At 40.6% G+C, this 19,655-nt stretch overlaps 1 protein-coding gene across 2 annotated transcripts in view; it reads right to left on the bottom strand.

Moving 5' to 3' along the window:
• Positions 1–3,870: 3,870 nt before the first annotated feature.
• Positions 3,871–19,655, bottom strand: part of ANO10 (anoctamin 10) — a 122,480-nt gene continuing 106,695 nt past the window's right edge. For both annotated transcript variants that reach the window (XM_014884056.2, XM_088164648.1), the window contains exon 13: positions 3,871–4,732. In XM_014884056.2, coding sequence (XP_014739542.1) covers positions 4,697–4,732 — 36 coding nt within the window. In that variant the 3' untranslated portion in view covers positions 3,871–4,696. The remainder of the gene's footprint in view (positions 4,733–19,655) is intronic.

Genomic DNA, 19,655 nt, shown 5'->3' with positions numbered 1-19,655 from the left:
AGGGGAGGGCAGCAGTGCCAGCCCATTTTGCCCCACCAGCACATGCTGCAGTGAGGTGCACGGCTGGCTTCTGGCAACTTGTCCCCCAGAGATGTCTGTTGGTGGCCTGTGGCTGGAGCAGCTCAGCACAACCTGCCCTGCTGCAGTGATTTAACTCCTGGAGCACTAACTGTAACCTGCCGTGGCAGCTATGGACACAGGGATCAAGGGCAGGGAACAGGTTATGTGAATACAAGTCATTAACCACTGCTTTAGGCCAGGGCACTTGTGCAGAGCTGCATCTGGAGGCTTGTGCAGCTGTGACCTTGTCCTGCTGAGGAATTTCCCAGCTCTGGTCACTGCTCTGGTCACGGGGTGTAGCAGGAAAGGAGTGGCCAAGGAATTTGCAGGGCTGTGACTGTGACTGAGTGTGACATATCTCGTAGTGCAAGGCCAAGCAGTAACATCCCTGTAGCTGGTTGGTGCAGGTCAGATACTGTTCATGTCAGATTGTTTTGAAGGATTTTTTCATTAGCAAATAAAGGGAAATCCCAATGCAGCTGGCTGGCAATAAACAAGGGAACAGGGGCAAGCTGGAATGTCCCCAAACATCAGAGACAAGCCAGCCACCCCATTAGCCTTTCCCATAGTTAAGTTTATGTGAATGAATCAGAACTGATTTGTTTGTCGTTAATTCCAAATGATGACTAGCTTTCAATAAAAGATGTTTGAGCAGTAACACCTTGACGTGACTGTAGTTGGGAAAGTGTAGCAATGACTCACTCGTTGAGTTGCTGAGTGCATGCAGCCAGCCAGGCTCCCTCATTGAAGACGCATCCAAATCGTGTTTTGAGGGACTGCTGGATTGCCCTTCTCCAGAGCAGTGTCTCTGCAGTTGTCTTAGCTTGCTCCCTCCCTGAACCACAGGCTCTGGCTATTTATTTATTTAGTCTTAAATTGTAATTGTAAGATTACAGTTTGGCCTATCTGCTTGTATTACAAATGCCATCAATTTCTGGAAGTCAAGAGCCCTGTATTGGTGACAGAGTAATCTTATTACATAGAGGTAAAGACAAAGATGACCTCTATTTTCCCATGTGATGGAAGGAAAAATGCAAGTATAGGGCCTGAGAAGCACAGAGAGGTAACACAGACTTCATCAGGCTCTCAGATGAATCATGTCAGATCTCAGAAATTCTTTTCAGCAGGCCCTTGTGTAACATCTCTTTCCTCCCTCTCACTTCTCTCTCGAGAAATACAGAGCAGGGGAGGCAGGATCTGTTTTTCTCTCTGGGCAGTGTGTGCCACATGCCCTCAGTCTGGGACAGGCTCCTCTAGGCACTGGGACAGCCCTGGGAGCCAGGGCTGAGCAGCTCTTAGAGCAGGCCCAGCACTGTCCCCATGATGCCAGTGATGACTGAGGCCATCACCACAGTGCTCTGTATCAAGCACTGGGGTGCAGAGAGAGCACCAGTCTCCAGGGCTGGCACTGAGTCACCAGGCCCTGCTGTCAGCCCTGGCACTGGCCCCTGCAGCTCCTGGGTGAGGCATGGCAGAGCTTTCCTGAAGAAAGCACATTACAGTAGGAGGGCATGTTCCCAGAGGCTTTGCTTACATGAGTAAGGAAGTAAACTCAAATTTCTCTGAATGAGATTCAAGATCAATTCCCTCAGGTCCAGGTAGGCTAAAATACCCATAACTGCTTACAGAGGAACCTTTCCATGTATTTAGTGTTTTCCTCTTCTGTTGTCCTTAGTAGATACCTTGAGTCAGCAGATCCCTCTGGGCCACACAATTAGACCTGTACTCACAACGTACCTGATGAGAGAACTTCTGTATCAACAGCAAGTGATTTATGAGTACCCTTCTTAAACACAGCTTTATTGGATTGTTATTGTTGCTGCTAAGGAGATTTGTAAAATCCAAGTCATAACAGACAGATACTGGTTACTCCCAGACAGTCATCTTCCCAAACAGGATGCTCCAGCCTCATCCTTGGTTTTTCCCTGAAGCTTGAGACCAGAGATAAACTTATTTTATTGCTTAGACTCAGGCACTGCAGAACTGCCACACCCCCCTGTCTGTTGGCCTTCACTCCTGAAGGGCCCAGAGCCACAGCTGTCTAGAGGTGTGACACTCTCTCAGCTCGGTAAGGGGCTCTGCCATAGACCCGGGAACAAACATTTAGATTCCATACCTTGTGAATGGCAGCTACTGATAAATATTATCTTATTCTTTCTGACATTTTCAGCTGACAACTGATTTTTGTCAGTGAGTTTCATCCCACAATTTTTACCCATGCACCTATGGCAGAAAAGAAACCACATTCAGGAGCACAGACAGAAAGTTTTTTCTCTCAAATGAGAAACGAAAATAAATGCCACCTTTAATGTATAAAAACCCCAAAAGACAAAACCCAGTACTAAACAGTATGAAACACAGGAACCCCTCCCCAGTGAAAGGATAAAGAGCTGCATACAGAAGAGTAGAAGCAAAATTTCAGTTCAGTGACAAATACTACCTGGCACTATGAGGGAACATTTCACAGCAGGTTGAAGTGTGTGTTTTAGGACAGAAACAGTCTCTGTCATGACCATGCGGCATCTGTGATGCTAAAACAAGAGCTCTCCCAGTATGTGGAACAAACTTTAATCCCTATAAGACAAAGGAGTCTCGTACTTCTCACTCACAGCATGGAAGGTCAGAATTCCTCCACATCGCCCCACTATAGGTGGAGAATGCACCTAAGAACAGTATTATTCCTGTTTATAGATAAGGAAACTGAGCAGAAGCGACTTGCCCAAGGCAAAGGCAACAGCCAACATTACTGAAGTCACTGGGTACTTACACCTCACTAGAGATTTTCCTGTTAATCCACAGAAAACAAAAGAAATGGACGCCATAAGGAAAACCAAAGTCAGTGTTGCAGAAGGTGACTTGTTTCACATGATCACAGTTGACACACGACTTGATTCCTTTTCTAACCCATCTTAGAAAGTTATTCCAGACACCTGATACAGCTGCCATCACCAAAACACACCAACTTCATGCTCCCAGACCACCATCAATTAACAGAGCAGCAGAATCCCTTCAAAATGGCTACAAGGTCAGAAGAACATACTCCAACAGGAACCCATCCCATGGATTTTTCTTCTCTGGAACTGCTCATTCAAAAACACTGACCAGGCAGTTAAAACTTGAAGAAACATCAGCTACTTCAGATCAAAGTGGACAGGAGACTGCAAAGATGGGGAGTTGTCATGGAGAACACACTGGTCCCCTTCTAAAAAACCCTTTGGTTTTGGGATCTCTACAGCACTACAGGAAGTGCTTCCCTCAGAGATCCTCGGGGCAGAGTGTGTGCAGCCACAGCCCTGCCACAGCTTCAGGAACAGGCTGTGAAAGCAGCAGCCCATGAGATGCCCCTGAAATAGCAGCAGTGTGGGGGACTAACAGTGGGAGAAGCAAGAACAGAGCAGCTGTAGCACAGGTTTGCTCCTCTTCCCAGGGGAACAGTCATTTCTTACTGGGTCACACCTGCAGCGCCTGAGAAATAATTTTTTGTTCCAGATAAAATATATTATTTTGGCTTAGTTATATTACTCTGCTGTGGGGGCCCTGTGGCAGAAATCTGAAATGTGCAAAGTAGGCAAACACCTTAATTATGGCAGCAGCAGATTTTTGTGAACAAAATTCACAAGTATCACACAGAGTTACATCAACCAAAACTGAACATCACAGCAGCCAAAAATAAATTGTCTCCAAGTCACAGGAGCAAACACTGTAGATTTCGGTCCTATTACTGTCAGAAAACAATGAAATATTAGGACAGCTACCTTTTTGTGAAATGCAAGGAAAACCCAATCAGAGACTCACTACAAACACAAGTACTGGTGTATCATGTATCAAGTTTAATTGATCTGATACTGTTAGTTCATTTAACCAGAAGATCCATTCATACAATACTGCAGTTCAGAATCCAGGGGAGTGATACCAGAATCCAATATAAATTAGAAAATAAATAAAATAAGCTTCATAAGTCACTGATCAGCAATCTCTTTCCTACTAAACTTTATTTATCTAGCTTTTGAAAAGATTTTAGTTGGGACCTGTTTAGAGAACTAGCAAACAGGAGTATACAACACATATTCTATAAATATTTATGTTCATCTATTTCTCAGATCACATAATTAAATACATTGTTGTTCCCTATGAAATGCATAACATACTTAAATTAATTTGCTGTGGACAGGCAGTAGCTAATAAGCAAATCTTTGAAATAACAGAGGATTGATTAGCTATTGTAATGAAGGAACAAAAGGGGCAATAACCATAAAGGGAGAGTAAATTAAATAATAGTCTGGGCTTTTTTTCCCCTTTAGAAAGTTGAAAATTCTAGTTAGCTTCTGGATGCTTCCTCACAGGATCTGTTTTCAATCACTCAAAGCACAGGGAGTCTGGCAGATTCTGTCCAGACCTGGCAAAAGCTGGAGTGCTTTATTTGGTGTTACCTTCACAAGCAATTGCATATGAGAAACAAAGAACAGGAGAAAATGTTTTTTTGCAGTGCCAGGCAAAGATTATTTACCAAGCTTCATACAAGCAGGTGCCACCTACTCAGTAGATGGTGGAGGGTGCACTCTGAACGCCACACATGACCAGGAACGCTGGCTCTGCCTCACAAGTGACCGCCGTAGTCATCCTCATTCCTCCCTGTTTACTCCTTCAGGGACTCCGCCGCCAGCTTCATTTGCTGCCAGGGGAGAGAAACACCGAGAGACGCTGAGTACAGCGGCAGCAGGAGGAATTACACAAACCAGCCAGAGCCCAAAGCAGGGCACTCCAGTGTCCAACTGAGTCATAAAAGCACACCAAAAAAAGAGCTTGAGCATTTAAAAGCCAAAACCACCAGTCTGTCGTGTCTGATTTTTACAAAATACACAATTTTAACAGAGGCATTACTTTTGTCCACCAAAACATTCATCGAATGGCAATGCGATTTGTATGTTAATTATTTTTGTGATGAATAATGCATTACATGAAAGTCATTTAGGCTTAAATATTTAGGCTTTTAAGCTGATCTCAAAAGGTCAATGAACTGACAAACTGCTGCGTCCCCTTTGCAACAATCTGTTAACTGTTATTCAGTATTTCTTTTGTTGTCGTAGTTGAATTGAGTAAAAAAATCCTGTGATATAAGAAGGAGCTAACAGACTGCTGTGGCAATACGTGTTGTTTCCAATCCTGTTGATAACCAGTTTTGTTTTCATTATCCTAGGATGTCACCAGAGAGATCTCCATGTGAAACCAGGATAACAATCCAGGTGATGAATATACCTGCTGAGTAAGAGACAACAGAGCCACTCTGTGAAGTTTCTTGATAAAGAGAATGTTTCCTAACACAGAACTGTAAGTTTCAGAACTTACAGAGGCAACAAGAAGGAGTTTAAACTGTGACGAAGGCATCTCTCACACATCACCTGGGGCTTGTTAGCCAAGGGCCTGGCAATGTCTGGAAGGCTGGAACCGCCCTGATATACCAAGAAATAGTCAGAGTGACTGAAGTCCTCGATGAAAAAAGGCAGAGGCAACAGTCACAGGCAGGAGACGGGAGCCCAGCCCAAAGGACAGGCTGAGGAGCAGAGGCAAGGAGTGCACAGCACTGCTGGAATTCACTCATGCCTAGCATCACTGCCTCCTTGGAGGCAATCTGGCAGACAAGGAAAGGAAAAGGCTGGACGAGAAGAAATGTGAGTGATCATATGAAGAAACTATTTATGCAGCTTTCAACTCCTAAGCCGCTGTGTGGGTTCTGTATCATTCCCCCAGTGGAGGATGGACGTGTGCTACTGAGCTGAAGTTGTTTCTTTTACATTTCTCTTTGGTCTCATAGAAATGGCCTATGACATATGAGCTATTAGAAGTATCTAGTAATGCTACAACAAAATTGGAAGAGACGAAACTGCAAATAAAGTGTACACTATCATTTAGTTTCTATCCCACAACATGGGATATAAAGCTGTCAGATGCTTCAACACAGCACCTTCTACCTTTTCTTTGCTGCTAGTCTAGGCCTTGACCTATTCCAAAACACTACTCTGCATGCTAAATCACAGCTACAACAACTTTTCTTTGCCTTTTTAATCTGCATTTCCATGCCATCTATAAGTGAAGTAAAATTAGTTTGTGATACAAATATTTATATGCTTCTCCATAGCAACAGTGCAGGGAAAAAAGCCACGGCAAAAGGCTGGAATACAGATAGATTCCTCTTCTACATCCTGATTCACTTATTTAAATTAATGTCTGAATAAAACTACAGCATCTTTAGTTAAAGTGACTTTTCCTCCTGTTGCAAAAACATAGAAGCAGAAGACAGCACCTTCATTCAGTTCCTGATTCATCAAATACAAACCTAATTATCTTATTTTAGAATGATTTTTTAAAATTCTGAGTGCTGGTGTAATTATATGAGGATTGATGAGGAATGCAGAAGACTGGAAAGGTATTTCTACTCTCTGATCTCTGCAGGGCTTGCCAAAGTCTGGAAAAAAACCAAGCACATGAGTGCTAATGATGACTAAATGTAATCTGTCCAAAAACTCTGTACAAGCTGGACCACTCTCATTTATTTTTGAAGGCACTCCTAATTTTAACTGAGCTAATCTTAAACTAGGATTGTCTTGTGCTGGCAGTCTTATGCTATCGTATTTAAAATACATGATATAAACGAAAAAATATCCCAGCTTCTTGAGCAGGCCAGCAGACCTCTTAAAATAGCTTCACATGCTGCTATGGCACACAAGGCCTGGGCAAAACCAGTCCAAATGCAGTCATACACATATTTCAGGAAACAAATCATAATCCACGTGAGAACCCCAAGAGCTGTGTATTTAATTTCTTCTTTCTAGTTTCTAATAGCAAAATGTATTTGGCAGTACCTGGCAGCAGCAGGCTCCCCCAAGAGCTATCACTTGGGCAAGCAACATGTGGTGGCACCTATAAACAGAGAAATTCTTTGCCAAGTTCAGGCTGAAGAATTTTTAAATTTTCTTTCATTTTTTACTATGAAAGTAAATGTTCCTGTTCAATGGGAAAATATTTTTCTGAGGCAACATATGGGAAAGGGAGTGTATTTTAAAATTTTTATTGCTGAGAAAGGGAACTGATGAAGTGCCTTCTAAGATCACTTTCCCCCTGACAGCCCCAATAGGTTCACTGGGAAACCTGTGGGGCTGAATCAACTACTCTCCCGTCAAAAAGACATTTCTTTGTAAGCTTTAAGAAGTATTTTAAAAATATGGAAAAGAGGTATTAAAAATGCCTCGATCTCCTTGTTAAACCTGCTAGATACATAATGACAAAAAATGCTCATTTGAGGGGTATTAAAAGCCTCTGTGAACTAATTAGAGGCACAGCTCAGAAATTAGCTGGCTCAAGAAGCCATTCTTGATTTATTATCAGCTGAGAGTTACTAGTGAAAGGTTTATACTTAATGCTCTGTTTTATGCAGCACCCTTAGCAACAGCAGCCTATGCATGCAATACATGAGTGAAACACATTTAAACTAGTAATAATTTTAGTGGGGCTACAGCATTGTTTATCCTAAAATTCTATTGCAAGGAAATGCTCTAAAATATTTATCTGCTGTAATTCAATAGATTTGCTATTTCCATTTTATTAAGTTTAAATTTCCTTGTAAAGCACATGCAATGTAATTAGACAGTACTTCCAGGAGAAACAGCAAAAAACCTTCAATGTGGTTTTTAAAATAGGCTTTACCAATTACTTAGATTTCCCTACATTTCCACATTAAATTTTCTGAAAGGACTTTATTAAAATGGAACAGATACTTTCACACCACAAAGAGAGCTGCATACCAAGCATGGAAATCAGGCTATTTCCTTTGTGGGCTCGCTCACAACCAGAAACACCAATTTCAGTGTACAGGGTATGGCTATGGTAGTTCTCCAGTTACGGGGGCTATGGAAGTCTAAACATGTGATTTAGTGCTGCCAACAATATCAAAATACAAAATTAAATAGCTACAAACATGAAATAACAGAAATACACAGCAGCACCAGAGACCTCAACTAGAGCAAAACCTGAGGAGCTGGCAAGGGATTTACCAGCAGCAGTGCCAGGGCTTGGTTCAAGCCACAGCCTCGCTGGAAATACAGGATGTTTCCATGTGGCAGGAGGAAGGACCATGGCCCACCTTGCTTTGCAAGCCCTGTGCCCAGGGCTGAGGAGCTGCTTTGGGCCAGGACTCTGCATGTCCCAGCTCGTGGCTTCCTTCTGCCCCTGGGCTGAGAGGCAGGAGCTGCCTCTCACACCCCCACCTTGCCAATCCATCTGTGACCTTCTTTCTGCACCAGAGGATGACAGAGGAAAGGCAGCATTCCTGCTGTCCCAGTGTTGGTTTTGCACACACTCATAATCTAATCAAACACTCTCAGCTTTCCTTTATGGTTTCTGCGGGACAGCCAACATTTAACAGGCACTAACAGCCTTTGCTGGTTTAATGCTGATTTACTGCCCTTGCTGAGCTCTGGGTCAGATGCTTACAACACTCTTATTTTCCAGTTATGCTCAGATCTTTTAAGCCAGCCTCTAACTACTCCTAATTTTACCAATGCATTAGTGCCAACTGACAGTTCAACCACAACCTGAGGAAAACAACTTAAAAACAGAAAGGATTTAAAAGTGAAAACCAAAGTAATCAGGATGCAGTGACTCACTGGTTTGGTGCTTTTCCACAGGTATACTCAATGTACACATAAGTTTGTACATATAAAGAACAGACATGTAAATAGTTTATACTAAATTTAAGAATACATGAAGGCAGATGTTTTTTATCAGCAACCCCATCTTCTGGTTTTCCTGTATCCATCATGTGGAACAGCTTATAAGCAGTTAGAAAGAACAGTGGTACATGGTATCTTTCCCACTTTCTAGCATTAATTTTAATAGGAAAACAGATATATATTAAATTCTTCTTTTGTAATGGTGTCTAATCACAACAATAGTTTTTGGCTCTTGAGCTGTCTCAAGAACTGCATCAGCTTAATCTATAAGTACCAACCAGTTATAGAAAAGGCAAATTAACACCCACTTCAAAACTCAGTAAGTATCTTCTTTATTCCGTGTAAAGGTTTAAGAGCTTATTTAATGGAAATTAGTTCTCACTGATTATAATGGTGTAGGGTTAGGGTAACTTCATACCTAGAATCACAAATCTTCCCTCAAGGTTTTTGTCTATGACACTGAACACTCTGCAGGGAATGGTGCTTAAGGACTCTGAGCTTGAGGTTACTTTTAAGCTGCATTTCTGACTCTGACCACTTTTCCAGCAACCTGTTTGTTTCCTTAGCTGGAGATGGTAACTGATGCTTCTTGACAGCAGTAATAACCAGTCCCTGTACTAGTACACTAGTACAATCCCAGGACCACACAGCCACAACTTAACACTGAATGCTTATTCAGTTAAGTCATCCTGCACAACTCCTCATTCTTCTTGAAAGCTATTGATTTCCAGAATACAGTTTCTCCCCTACTTCAGTAATATGACAAAAGATTTGTAGGAACAATATCACAACTTCCTTTTTTCCCAGAACTAAGACCAATGGCCCTGTGATGCTGCAACCCCTATAAAGGTTAGAAACAAGCCCCTATAAAGGAAAGCCACACATGAGCATTAAACAGTCAAATGCAGATTTTTCATAAGGAAGCGAGAAGAATTTCAAACTGAAGATAACAAAGAAACAAATCCTGAATTGTCACTCTCACAAGGACTGTAAGCAATTACAGTAATTTAAATTTTTGAGGAATATTTACTAATCTCCTTATTTCTAGGTTGCACCTGAAAGATCATATCTAGTTTTAGGCACTCCAGTAAAAAAAGGCTACTGATCAACTCTGGCAAGCCTAACTATGGAATCCAAGATGGGCAGGGAGGTGATGCACATGCCCTGAGACACCTGCCGGTATCTACAAGGAGGTCAGCAAGAAGATGGAATCAGGGTCTTGGCCAGGGTGCACAGCCAGGGAACAAGAAATGAAGTGGTCACTAAAAAATAAGCCAAGAAAGCCCCAACACAAAACATTTCACTACAAGGATAATTAAGCACTGCAGCAGGGGCCCAGGGAAGTTTTGGAGCCTCTGTCCTCAAAGCATCTGACAGGAAACCCCACCCCCTACTGCCCTGGGGTCTAATTTTGGTGCCAATCCTATCCTGAACAGGAAGTACGACTACTGACCTTCTGAGGTCCCTCCCAGGTTGAGAGATTTTAATAGTTTTTTTTCTACAGGAATTGTGACAGGAAGTTTGCCTGGACTCCGCAGACCTAGAGTGGGGATTGCTACAAGAAACAGAAAGTAACGGGAAAGAGAGAAAAAAAGAAAAATTCTCTTCTTTCCTTTCTTGTATGACGAATTCAAGATAGAATACCAAGTACAAAGCCAGTGTTAATGAAACAATAGGTTTGCAAAATTAGTAAGTGCAAAGTCAGGAAAACTTGCAGAATCACGTAATTTGTACCTTGGAGTACTGTGCCTGATTAACAGCGCTGTGAGGAAGAGCAGGCAAAGCAACCCCATTAGTAGTACATTTTTTTTTCCTAAGATTTTTTTTTCTAATCTACTTCAGATTGTCTCTGATTTAAATTGCAAAGTATTAATTAATACTCATTACAATATTCTTACAGTATTAGTCACCCTTTGCTGAACCTTAAATTACTTCAGTAGACAGTAGAAAAATGAAGAATAGTGGAAGTCACACAAGACAGTCTAATAGTATTTTCTTCAGGATATAGCTTATGCATTCTGTCCCCCAAAATATTTATATTATTTTTGTCCTTGTGTAGCTCATATTTCCTAACTTTTTTCAGCATAACTGGCCACGTAGTTGTGAAGTGACAGATAAATACACAACATTAAACAACATGTCTGAATGCCCGATGAGGAGCGTGTGCCAAAACCACCCTCACAGGATGCCAGCCAAGCCCATAGGATGCTCTCCCTTTTAGCTTATGCAATTACCTCTCACCCAATCAGCATCTCGTCAATAGATTTTGGAGTCAGAAACTATCGACTGGCTATGAAAGCAATGATGCAAAAATGTGCAATGTGACATGACCTTGGTGACATATCAAAGGGGAGGGATGGACTGTGCAGTCCCGCACACATTTCTTTAGTTTTGTGCCCTGGGCGATACAGACATCACTATGGTCTAAGGGTGCAGTTGGCCCCTAGGTTAACAGCACATCAACAATGCTTTAATGGTTTCAGGGTGAGCAGTGATATAATTTATTTTCTCAGGGGTTTTGGAGGATATTAATTACCTGCCTGCAATTACTAGTTACCATCAAGAGAAAATAAGTAAACCAAACTGTTCTGCCTCTCTGAAGTTTAACAAGCTTATTTACTAAGCAGGATGTCCCTGAGCAGGCACACACCCTTTGGAAGAGAAACACCCAGCACTTGGAGAGTTTAATGAGACTTCTGGACAGAAATTCCTAATATATGGATATGGATATGGCTGACACTGAAGTTTAGCTGCAGACATAGCTGTGTTAGCTTTATACCAACTGTAATCTCCTTCCCTGGAGATACTCAAAAGCCATCTGGACAGAGTCCTAAGCAGCATACTCCAGAGGTCCCTGCCTGAGCAGGGAGGTTGGACTAGCTCATCTGCAGAGGTTTCTTCCGACTGACCCACCCTGTGGTTCTGTGACAGCAGTAAAAGCCTGGCTAACAACCAGGCGGCTCAATATGCACCGATTTACCATTTAAGCTCACATGCCTTGCAGCCACTCTGCCTCATGATTGAGGGGGTACAGTGAAAGCTGCCAAAGAGCCTCTGAAGCAACACGGGCAGTGGCGGTGAAGGGCTTGAAGGCAGTCGGTGGCACTGCAGGGGGACAGTGACAGTCCTTCCTCCTCACACTGCCTGAGTGGCCAAGTGCTTGGGTGATGGAAAAAATATACAGCTCACTACAGCTTCTGCAGAAGATATGTTTCAGAGTAACTCTGTGCTTCCGATTTTTCCAGCTTAAAGCTGGAAGAAGGAACCTGCTGGGTTACAGACACAAGCCTCCCTCGAATACATAAACTCACATCACAGAGGTTTAGCTAGGGGAGACCACACAGCATCAATTCCGGTATTGCACAGGCCAAAACCCACAGCTCTTGCCAACATCCTTTAGCAAATCTACTGCACAAAAGGCAAGAGACCAGTTTAAACTACTTAATGCCACAAAATGAGCAGAGGAAAAACTCAAAGAGCATGAACGTGTCTCCTTGTAATCCATACAACAGCAGGGAACAGACTGTGTGAAAAACAGAGACAGTCCCTCAAAATGAATTATGCTCAGCCCTCAGAAGACAAAAAACTACATTCCACTACTTTCTGGACACAAATTTGGCCACTCCTGGAACCCAGGCACGTAAACCCCAACAGCTAAGCACTACTGAAGTTCTACCCACCCTCTGCTCTGCCAGTGGACACAAAGGCATGGCTAGCCCCAGCCCAAGCCCAGATGGTCTCAGTTTTACCCTGGACTCACATTTCTCTCCAAATTTGCTAATTTGTGGAGTCATGAAGAGCCCAACTTGCTTTCAAAGAAAACAAGTAACAAGATAAGAAGTCCTCTGTGCAGGACATTCACTGGGTAATCTAGATCAGCCTCCAGATATAAAGCTAAGAACCCAACTTCAGGCACTGTTTTTGGAAATTACCATCTGTGACATAAATCTGACATAAATAAGCAGAAAAGTTTGCTAGGGACATGACTGTCCTCTGTCCTGCTACCACACAGCAGCCACAACACTGCAAATACAAAATTCACATTTCTTTGTGGCAGGAAAAGACACTTCAGCCTCACAAATACGTCAGAAAATGCCAGAGAAATCAAGTGTCTGAAAAATATAAGTAGAAAATTTTATAGTATATCTGAAGTAAAAGCTACACGTTGAGAAATAAGACTTCAGTCCTGGATGGACACATAGGAAAAGTAACCACTGTTGTGAAGGGAGTTCTAAGAGGAAACTTGCCTGTTTGTTTATCTGTTGTATCAGTATGAAAAGTAAGTTTAATTCTAAAGTAACTGTTACCACAGTATTAAAAAAAAAAAATGCAGTAAAGTAGGAAAAACTAATCAAAGTTTAGATTATTTGCTGAAGAACTAGTCTCAATTCTACTCAAGAGTTTATTAGGCAAGGAGTACAAGGCCAGCAACAAAGGGACCTGCCAGGCAATCTTATTTGTTTTCCTCCCCTGCAGAGGCTCTCCTGACCCAAGCACGTTATTACAATATAATTTTGATTAATACTTTCATTCTTGCTTTTCTCTTCAAAGACAAGTTCTCTTCTACTTCCTGTGAGGGCTCTGCAATTGCCTAGTTACAGTCTAGTGAAAAATAATCAACACAGAGCCAGTAAACAATTTCTAGTTACAGTAATTTTATATTCTGAAGCAATCAACTCTATGAATTTTAAAGTGTGTCAAATAGGTCTTTAAATACTTACAAAATGGCAATGGCACTACTGAGAGAATTTCTTCCTTCGCCAGAGATACCTGTGAAAAGGCAAATTCCCTCCTGCTACATTCCCAGCTTCTTGGGAAGACTATGCACCCATGGAAAGAAATAGGTTTCCCTTAAACACTGGGCCAAACATAAGTATCAATTGATTACAGGATATTGATCTGTTCTTAAATCTATATTTAAGTCAATATGTGTCTGATCAGATAAAGTCAGTCACTCAAATTAGTTACGGTGGATTTATGGTTTAATCTGGCTCAGGAAGTTGTTGAACTAAGCCCAGGCAGAGGATGGGGAAATAAATGTTATTCCTACTTTTCACTCCATCCTAGACATCTGCATATTGCCACTTTAGAGGGTTTGGTACCAGTGTGCAAATATAAACATACAGAAAGGACAGCTTACTAAACTGAAGAGGTACAACTGGACACAGAGCATTACTCTCACTGTACTACAAAAGACTTTCTAGTAAGCAGGTAGGAGAGTAGAAAGTTGGTTTGGTAGTTTATAACTGCATTTCTTCAACATAAGTAAAGTTCTAATAGCTTACACAGTCCTCTAAATTATAGGTATGGAAATATTTATAAATTTATAATCTTCATGAATTGCCCTGCTAAGCCTGTTGCAATTTTGAACAACCTAGCAAAGGGTAAAGGTCTGGTTCCCATGAAGGCAATGGCAAAGTTCTTTTTACTTCAATGAAACCTGACTTATTCACTTTCTCTTTACATGCTTCCTGTGTTATGAGTGAACAAAATGCTTTTTCCCTTTTTCCAACACATTAGTGGAAAGAAAACCTCTTTGCTGTAGGCTGCTCACCACTTTTGTTTTGAAGGGATGTAGTGCTCTGTCTCCACAGCCCCCTGCTCAGAGCTACCTGCACTTTATCAGAGACCCTCACAAAATTCTGTGCCTTTCTGCCTCTAATACCATCAGCAATTTCTTTGCAAAGCTTTATGTAATTCTTTTGCAATAAAGAGCAAATTAAAGCTGCATAAGGGCAATTATTTTCAGTGTGAAGAGAGATGAGATTTTAAGCAGCTCTGTAATATAAAGACAAACAACGACCTGTAGATACATTGAGTATTAGCATTTACTCTGAGATCTGCTTGAGTGCCTTTGAACACCCTATGCTATGTACAGAGAAACTACAGAAAAATATTTTGGGATGGAGTTTAAATTGAAAAAAATGATTAATTATTTCTTACAATTTATTTTTATTATTTTATTATGTTTATTATTTATTATTTTCATGCCTTACCAACCCTATAATCCCAGTTTCTTTATGTTAATTTAAATTTTGTGCAATACAATACACAAAGGCAGAGTACATGTATTATATAAAATACATCTACATTTATAAGAATTTATTTTAATAACATTGTCGTTTTTAAGTTCAGAACTTTGTGTTAAAATTGTTACCTTCTAAACAAAACTTGAATGATTACAAAAAATGGTCATGCATGGCAATTATTTTTTACTGTGAACCTTATGTCTATGCAGGTTTTCCATGCACAGAGTAAGTAAATTTTCATATGCCTTGGTAACACTCCTCCTTATTTTTTCCGCTTTTAATTTCCTTAAAAAATTTTTGTTTATTAAAGCATTTTACTCCCTTTCCTTATTTATTTCTTGTGGATTCCCCACTGTTCTGCTGTCCTAGCTGTGCCCTCTCCCTTTTATTTTCACTCTCAATTCCTTCAAAATGAGAAATCTTTCCCTTCTGCCTTTAAGTTCACAGGTGGGTAAGGTTCAGATTTGCTGGCAGAAAAACTGCCGAGCACACTGGCCCTGGAGGCTGGCAGCTTCCCGGTGGGAAGAGAGCCACACTCCTCCTCCCACTCCCATTATCCTGCTCTGCCTTTCAGGAGCAGTGGGAACCACAGGAAGGACAAAGTACTGCTAGCACAGCCCTGCTTTGGGGCTCTGCTCTGAGGGGCTGAATAAAGCTGGACAACAAATTGAAGCCTAGAAATGAATGTGTAGAACAGATATATGCAGCTCCAGTCCAGCTGCTGTTCTAGACTGACCTTCTTCTTTTGCTTCAGTGGAAATTAGAGCTAATGGTGCCAGCTTCAGCATGCACTGGGGGATTAACCATTGTGATTCATGTTAAATTGCCACACTAATTTAATTCTATCAGACCTCAAGGCTTGGCTTTGGAATGTTTGTAATACATTGCAAAGTGCTTTTACTGGATATCCTGGGTTACCAGTACCATCACACTCCTATTCCTCAACTTTATCACAACAAATATATTATCTAGCATACAACACAAACATTTAAAGTAATTTCTCTTCAACATATTAGCTGTAGTACATCAAAACTGTCGATTGCTATAGAAACACTGTACAACATAACCATTTGCGAGAAAATATGTTTTGTTGTAAATTTTGTAGTAAGACATTTATGAAATAGGTTGTTACATCTGTCAAACCAACCGTATTTTAACAAACATAGCAGTAAGTGCTGTGAAAAGACCCTAAATTAATGCTGAAAACATCATATGATTTTGCATCAGTAAAGTGAGTCAATATTATCCAGTGAGTCACCTAGCTAATTCACAGCAAATTTATGTGATGGTATAAGATGGAAGGTGAACACACATTTCCACAGATCCTTCAGGGCAAATCAAATAAGCAAGCTAGGGCAGGACAAATAATTGCAAAATATTAACAAGCTGCAAAAATCCATTTTCTGGACTTCGCACTTGATAATATGTCAGTGCTCACATGCTCTTGCTTCCTTCTTGGCACTGGAAGCAACCAGAAAGTAAAGACACACCATTATAGGACCAGCAGAACTGCAAGAACCATGGCCATTAGTTACATCCTTTTCTAAAACAGTAACATTTCACAACCACAGCAAAAGATTTCTTCAATAAACTAAAGCAAATATCTCTTACCTATTAAAATGACAGCACATAATTTCCCCTACTTAATAGGAAATTACAGTAATTATTAGTGGTGTAAGGAAATACAGCAAAGGTTGTGGTTTACAGTAAGCCAGTGTAAGAACGCATTTACCAAGGACCTGAATAGAATCCAGACACTCAGATTCTCATTCTCTCTCTCTGTACCTGTATACTGCATCTATTTATCTATCTAAAAAATAAGGAAAATGCATTCATAAAGAGGACTTTAACAGCGTTTGTGTTTAAAGGGGCATTATCCACAATATTAATGGGAGGCTGTTAGGTTTTGGTTTCCATGTGCTGGTTTTTGCTATCCTGAAAATTCTCTTGATGCCTTCCTCATTTGCAACTGTGAAATTTGGTAACCGGCCAATATTGCTACCATAATGTTATAGGGAATTCAGGCTTCAGTCCAGCAAAGGAGTTTTTCAGCAGGCAATATATACTAAAGACTAATCAGCACTGAGCACTAATTTAAAATATGTATTATATATGTCACTCTATATTAGTCGGTATGAATCTTATATAAATAACCTTCAAGTAATTATATTAGAATTTTGCCTTCCTATTAACTTTTGATCAAAGAAATATATCCCATCAAAACTGCCAGCTGCTGAACTTGCTTCTTGACTTTGTTTCATCTTTCTGTGACATGGGAATAATCACTAATACTATCGGGGAAAAAATATATAAATACCACCTTAAATAAGTTTTCTCTCTTCTGAAATCTGCAGGGGTTTGACTAAAAAGAAGAAAAGAGGGTTTTGTCCTGTGTTAGTGAATGGCTGAATCTCCTTTCATGATTTCTGCTGATCAGTGAAAAAACGGAAAAGAAAATACAGCTCAGAATCACTATGACCCTTATAAATGCTCTTGTCTTACATGCTTATGCAACAAACTGGAAGATTCACAGTGGCATTAAAAATAATCTCGTTTGTGAAGCAGAGATGAAAATGCTCCCTATTAATGAGATAAGCTTAAAACTAATTGATATAGCAAGTAAGCAACTACTCCCATTAATTGTTGCTCCAAAGTTTTAATTGTTCGCTACACTTTCATACACTTTCATCAGGACAGATCACTCCCAGAGAAGTTACTGGAAAAACAAATTAATGGTTTGGGCTGGTAATTTCAACATCACCATATTAAAAACAAGTAAGGGAAGCTCTGGGTGTGTCCCACCTGCAGAAGAAAGGTGTCTTCTTGCCACATGTGAGTCTAATTTAGCTACTTAAGAGTTTCCCAACTGGCAGACCAGTTAAATTCTGAGTTTACTCAACAGTACTTCCACCAACCCAAACCCATCTGTCTTTCATTTCATTAAGAATTTACCTCACAGCTGGTTACCAAATCTAAGCTAGCATGTGTTAAGAGTAGACCTTCCCATCTCCCCAAAGAGGAAAAAAGGCTGGTTAATTTGATAGAATTTCTCAAGTCAGGAATAGGAAGCACCAAGAGTCACAAGAATCTTATCTACTTAGCAGATTTACTCTACTCTTCTATATATAAAAGTAACCTTACCTTTTGAAAAAATCCACCAGCTCAAGAAGATGCTGGTAACAACCTCCACCCCTTTCACAGAAACAGACCTCCTTAGTTATTCAATTTATTTCAAACTATTCAAACACAGAACTTCTCTTCAACAAATATCTAGCAATCCCTGCTATTATGGGCAGTCCTGCTCTTCCAACAGCATGTAAAATTGTCCTTAAACATCTAGGGCTGTGTTGCTGCCTAAACTTTTTAAAGTCTTTTTTTTTTCTTCCTAGGTAACCAAAAGCAATGCACAAGGCAGAATTGTACAAAGCTTTTGAAACTTGCATGGGCAAGCAGATGGTGACCTGTACCTGCAGCACAGACACCCAAAAACACCTCTGGGGCAGGAACTTAATGCTTGTGCATTTTTATAGAGAGCTAAGGCAACGGAAGTCTTAATGTGTTTAAGCCCTCTAAATGCTACAACTGAATAAACACTGAAGAATAAATAGTTCCCTAACACACAGCTCTGGTGTCTCAGAGTCTGACCTGAATATTAAAAATCTGGGTTTGGTGATGCATTCTGGCAAATGTATCATAACCTAGATGAAGATTACCAAAATAATTACAAAAACTTTTTAAATCCTTCCACTTTTTCTTATTTTTTTCCTATCAAAAACTATGGAGTCACCAGGCCTGCATGTGTCTGCTAAACCTGCAAAATATTTTCTCTGCATTGAAATTTAAACTTTTAACAGGTCTTCAAAGGAACTCTAATTGGTCATATCCCTGAAAGTTTGATCAACCTATCTGGACAACATTACAATACTATTGCTCAAAGTGGAAGAAGCCTTAAAGACCACCTTGTTCCAATTCCTCTGCCATGGGCAGGGACACCTTTCATTAGACCAGGTTGCTCAGGGCCCCATCCAGCATGGCCTTTTCTTTCAGGGATGGGGCATCTACAATTTCTCTGTTCCAGTGCCTCACCATCCTCATAGTACAGAATTTCTTCCTGATACATAATTTAAACCTACTTTCTTTCAATTTGAAACTATTACCTATTGTCCTATCACTACATGCCAATGTAAACAGTCTCCTTCCAGCTTCCTGTAGACTCCCTTCAGGTACTAGAAGGCCACAATTAGGTCATCCAGAGCCTTCTTTTTTCCAGGATGAAAACAGCACTTGTTTTAGTATCAACAACTGGTTTTCATCTTTGAAAAGTCGTTGCTTTATCACGTTGAACATCTTTGTTGCTTTTTCCTGGGGTTTTAGAGTTGTTGGCTTTTTCCTTCCTTTTTTTTTTCTCCTAAAAAGAGATAATTACTCTCTTTACCTCTCCATCCTTGCTGCTCTACTGCCCCATTAATTAATTCCACAGTTTTATCTGGGAGATGGTCCCTTCTCGCTTGTATTTTTTTTTGTAATAAGCCAATACCCTACCAAACTTTCAGTGTCTGATAAGATAACCATTTCTGGCCCAACAAGACACGTTCTAAATGTTGCCTCCTCTGCTCTGTGGGACCAAGGAGAGGTCACAGAAAGGAAGCAGACTCTTGAGTTGAGAAGTGCACTATTGACATATATATTGCTCTGGGACACCTTTGCTCTGAGATAACAAGGTAGATAGATCAGGCTATGGCTCATTTCTCTACACACATTCCACATTCTTCTGACTTTCGGAAGTTTTGTAATTTATTCCACATGAAACAAAAATGGAGACAGTAGAGAAAAAAATCCT

Source organism: Sturnus vulgaris, chromosome 1 (assembly GCF_052056855.1).
Source record: "Sturnus vulgaris isolate bStuVul1 chromosome 1, bStuVul1.hap1, whole genome shotgun sequence".
Lineage (NCBI taxonomy): Eukaryota > Metazoa > Chordata > Aves > Passeriformes > Sturnidae > Sturnus > Sturnus vulgaris.
Note: the sequence above shows the minus strand (reverse complement) of the source record. Positions and strands in the feature narration are given on the sequence as shown.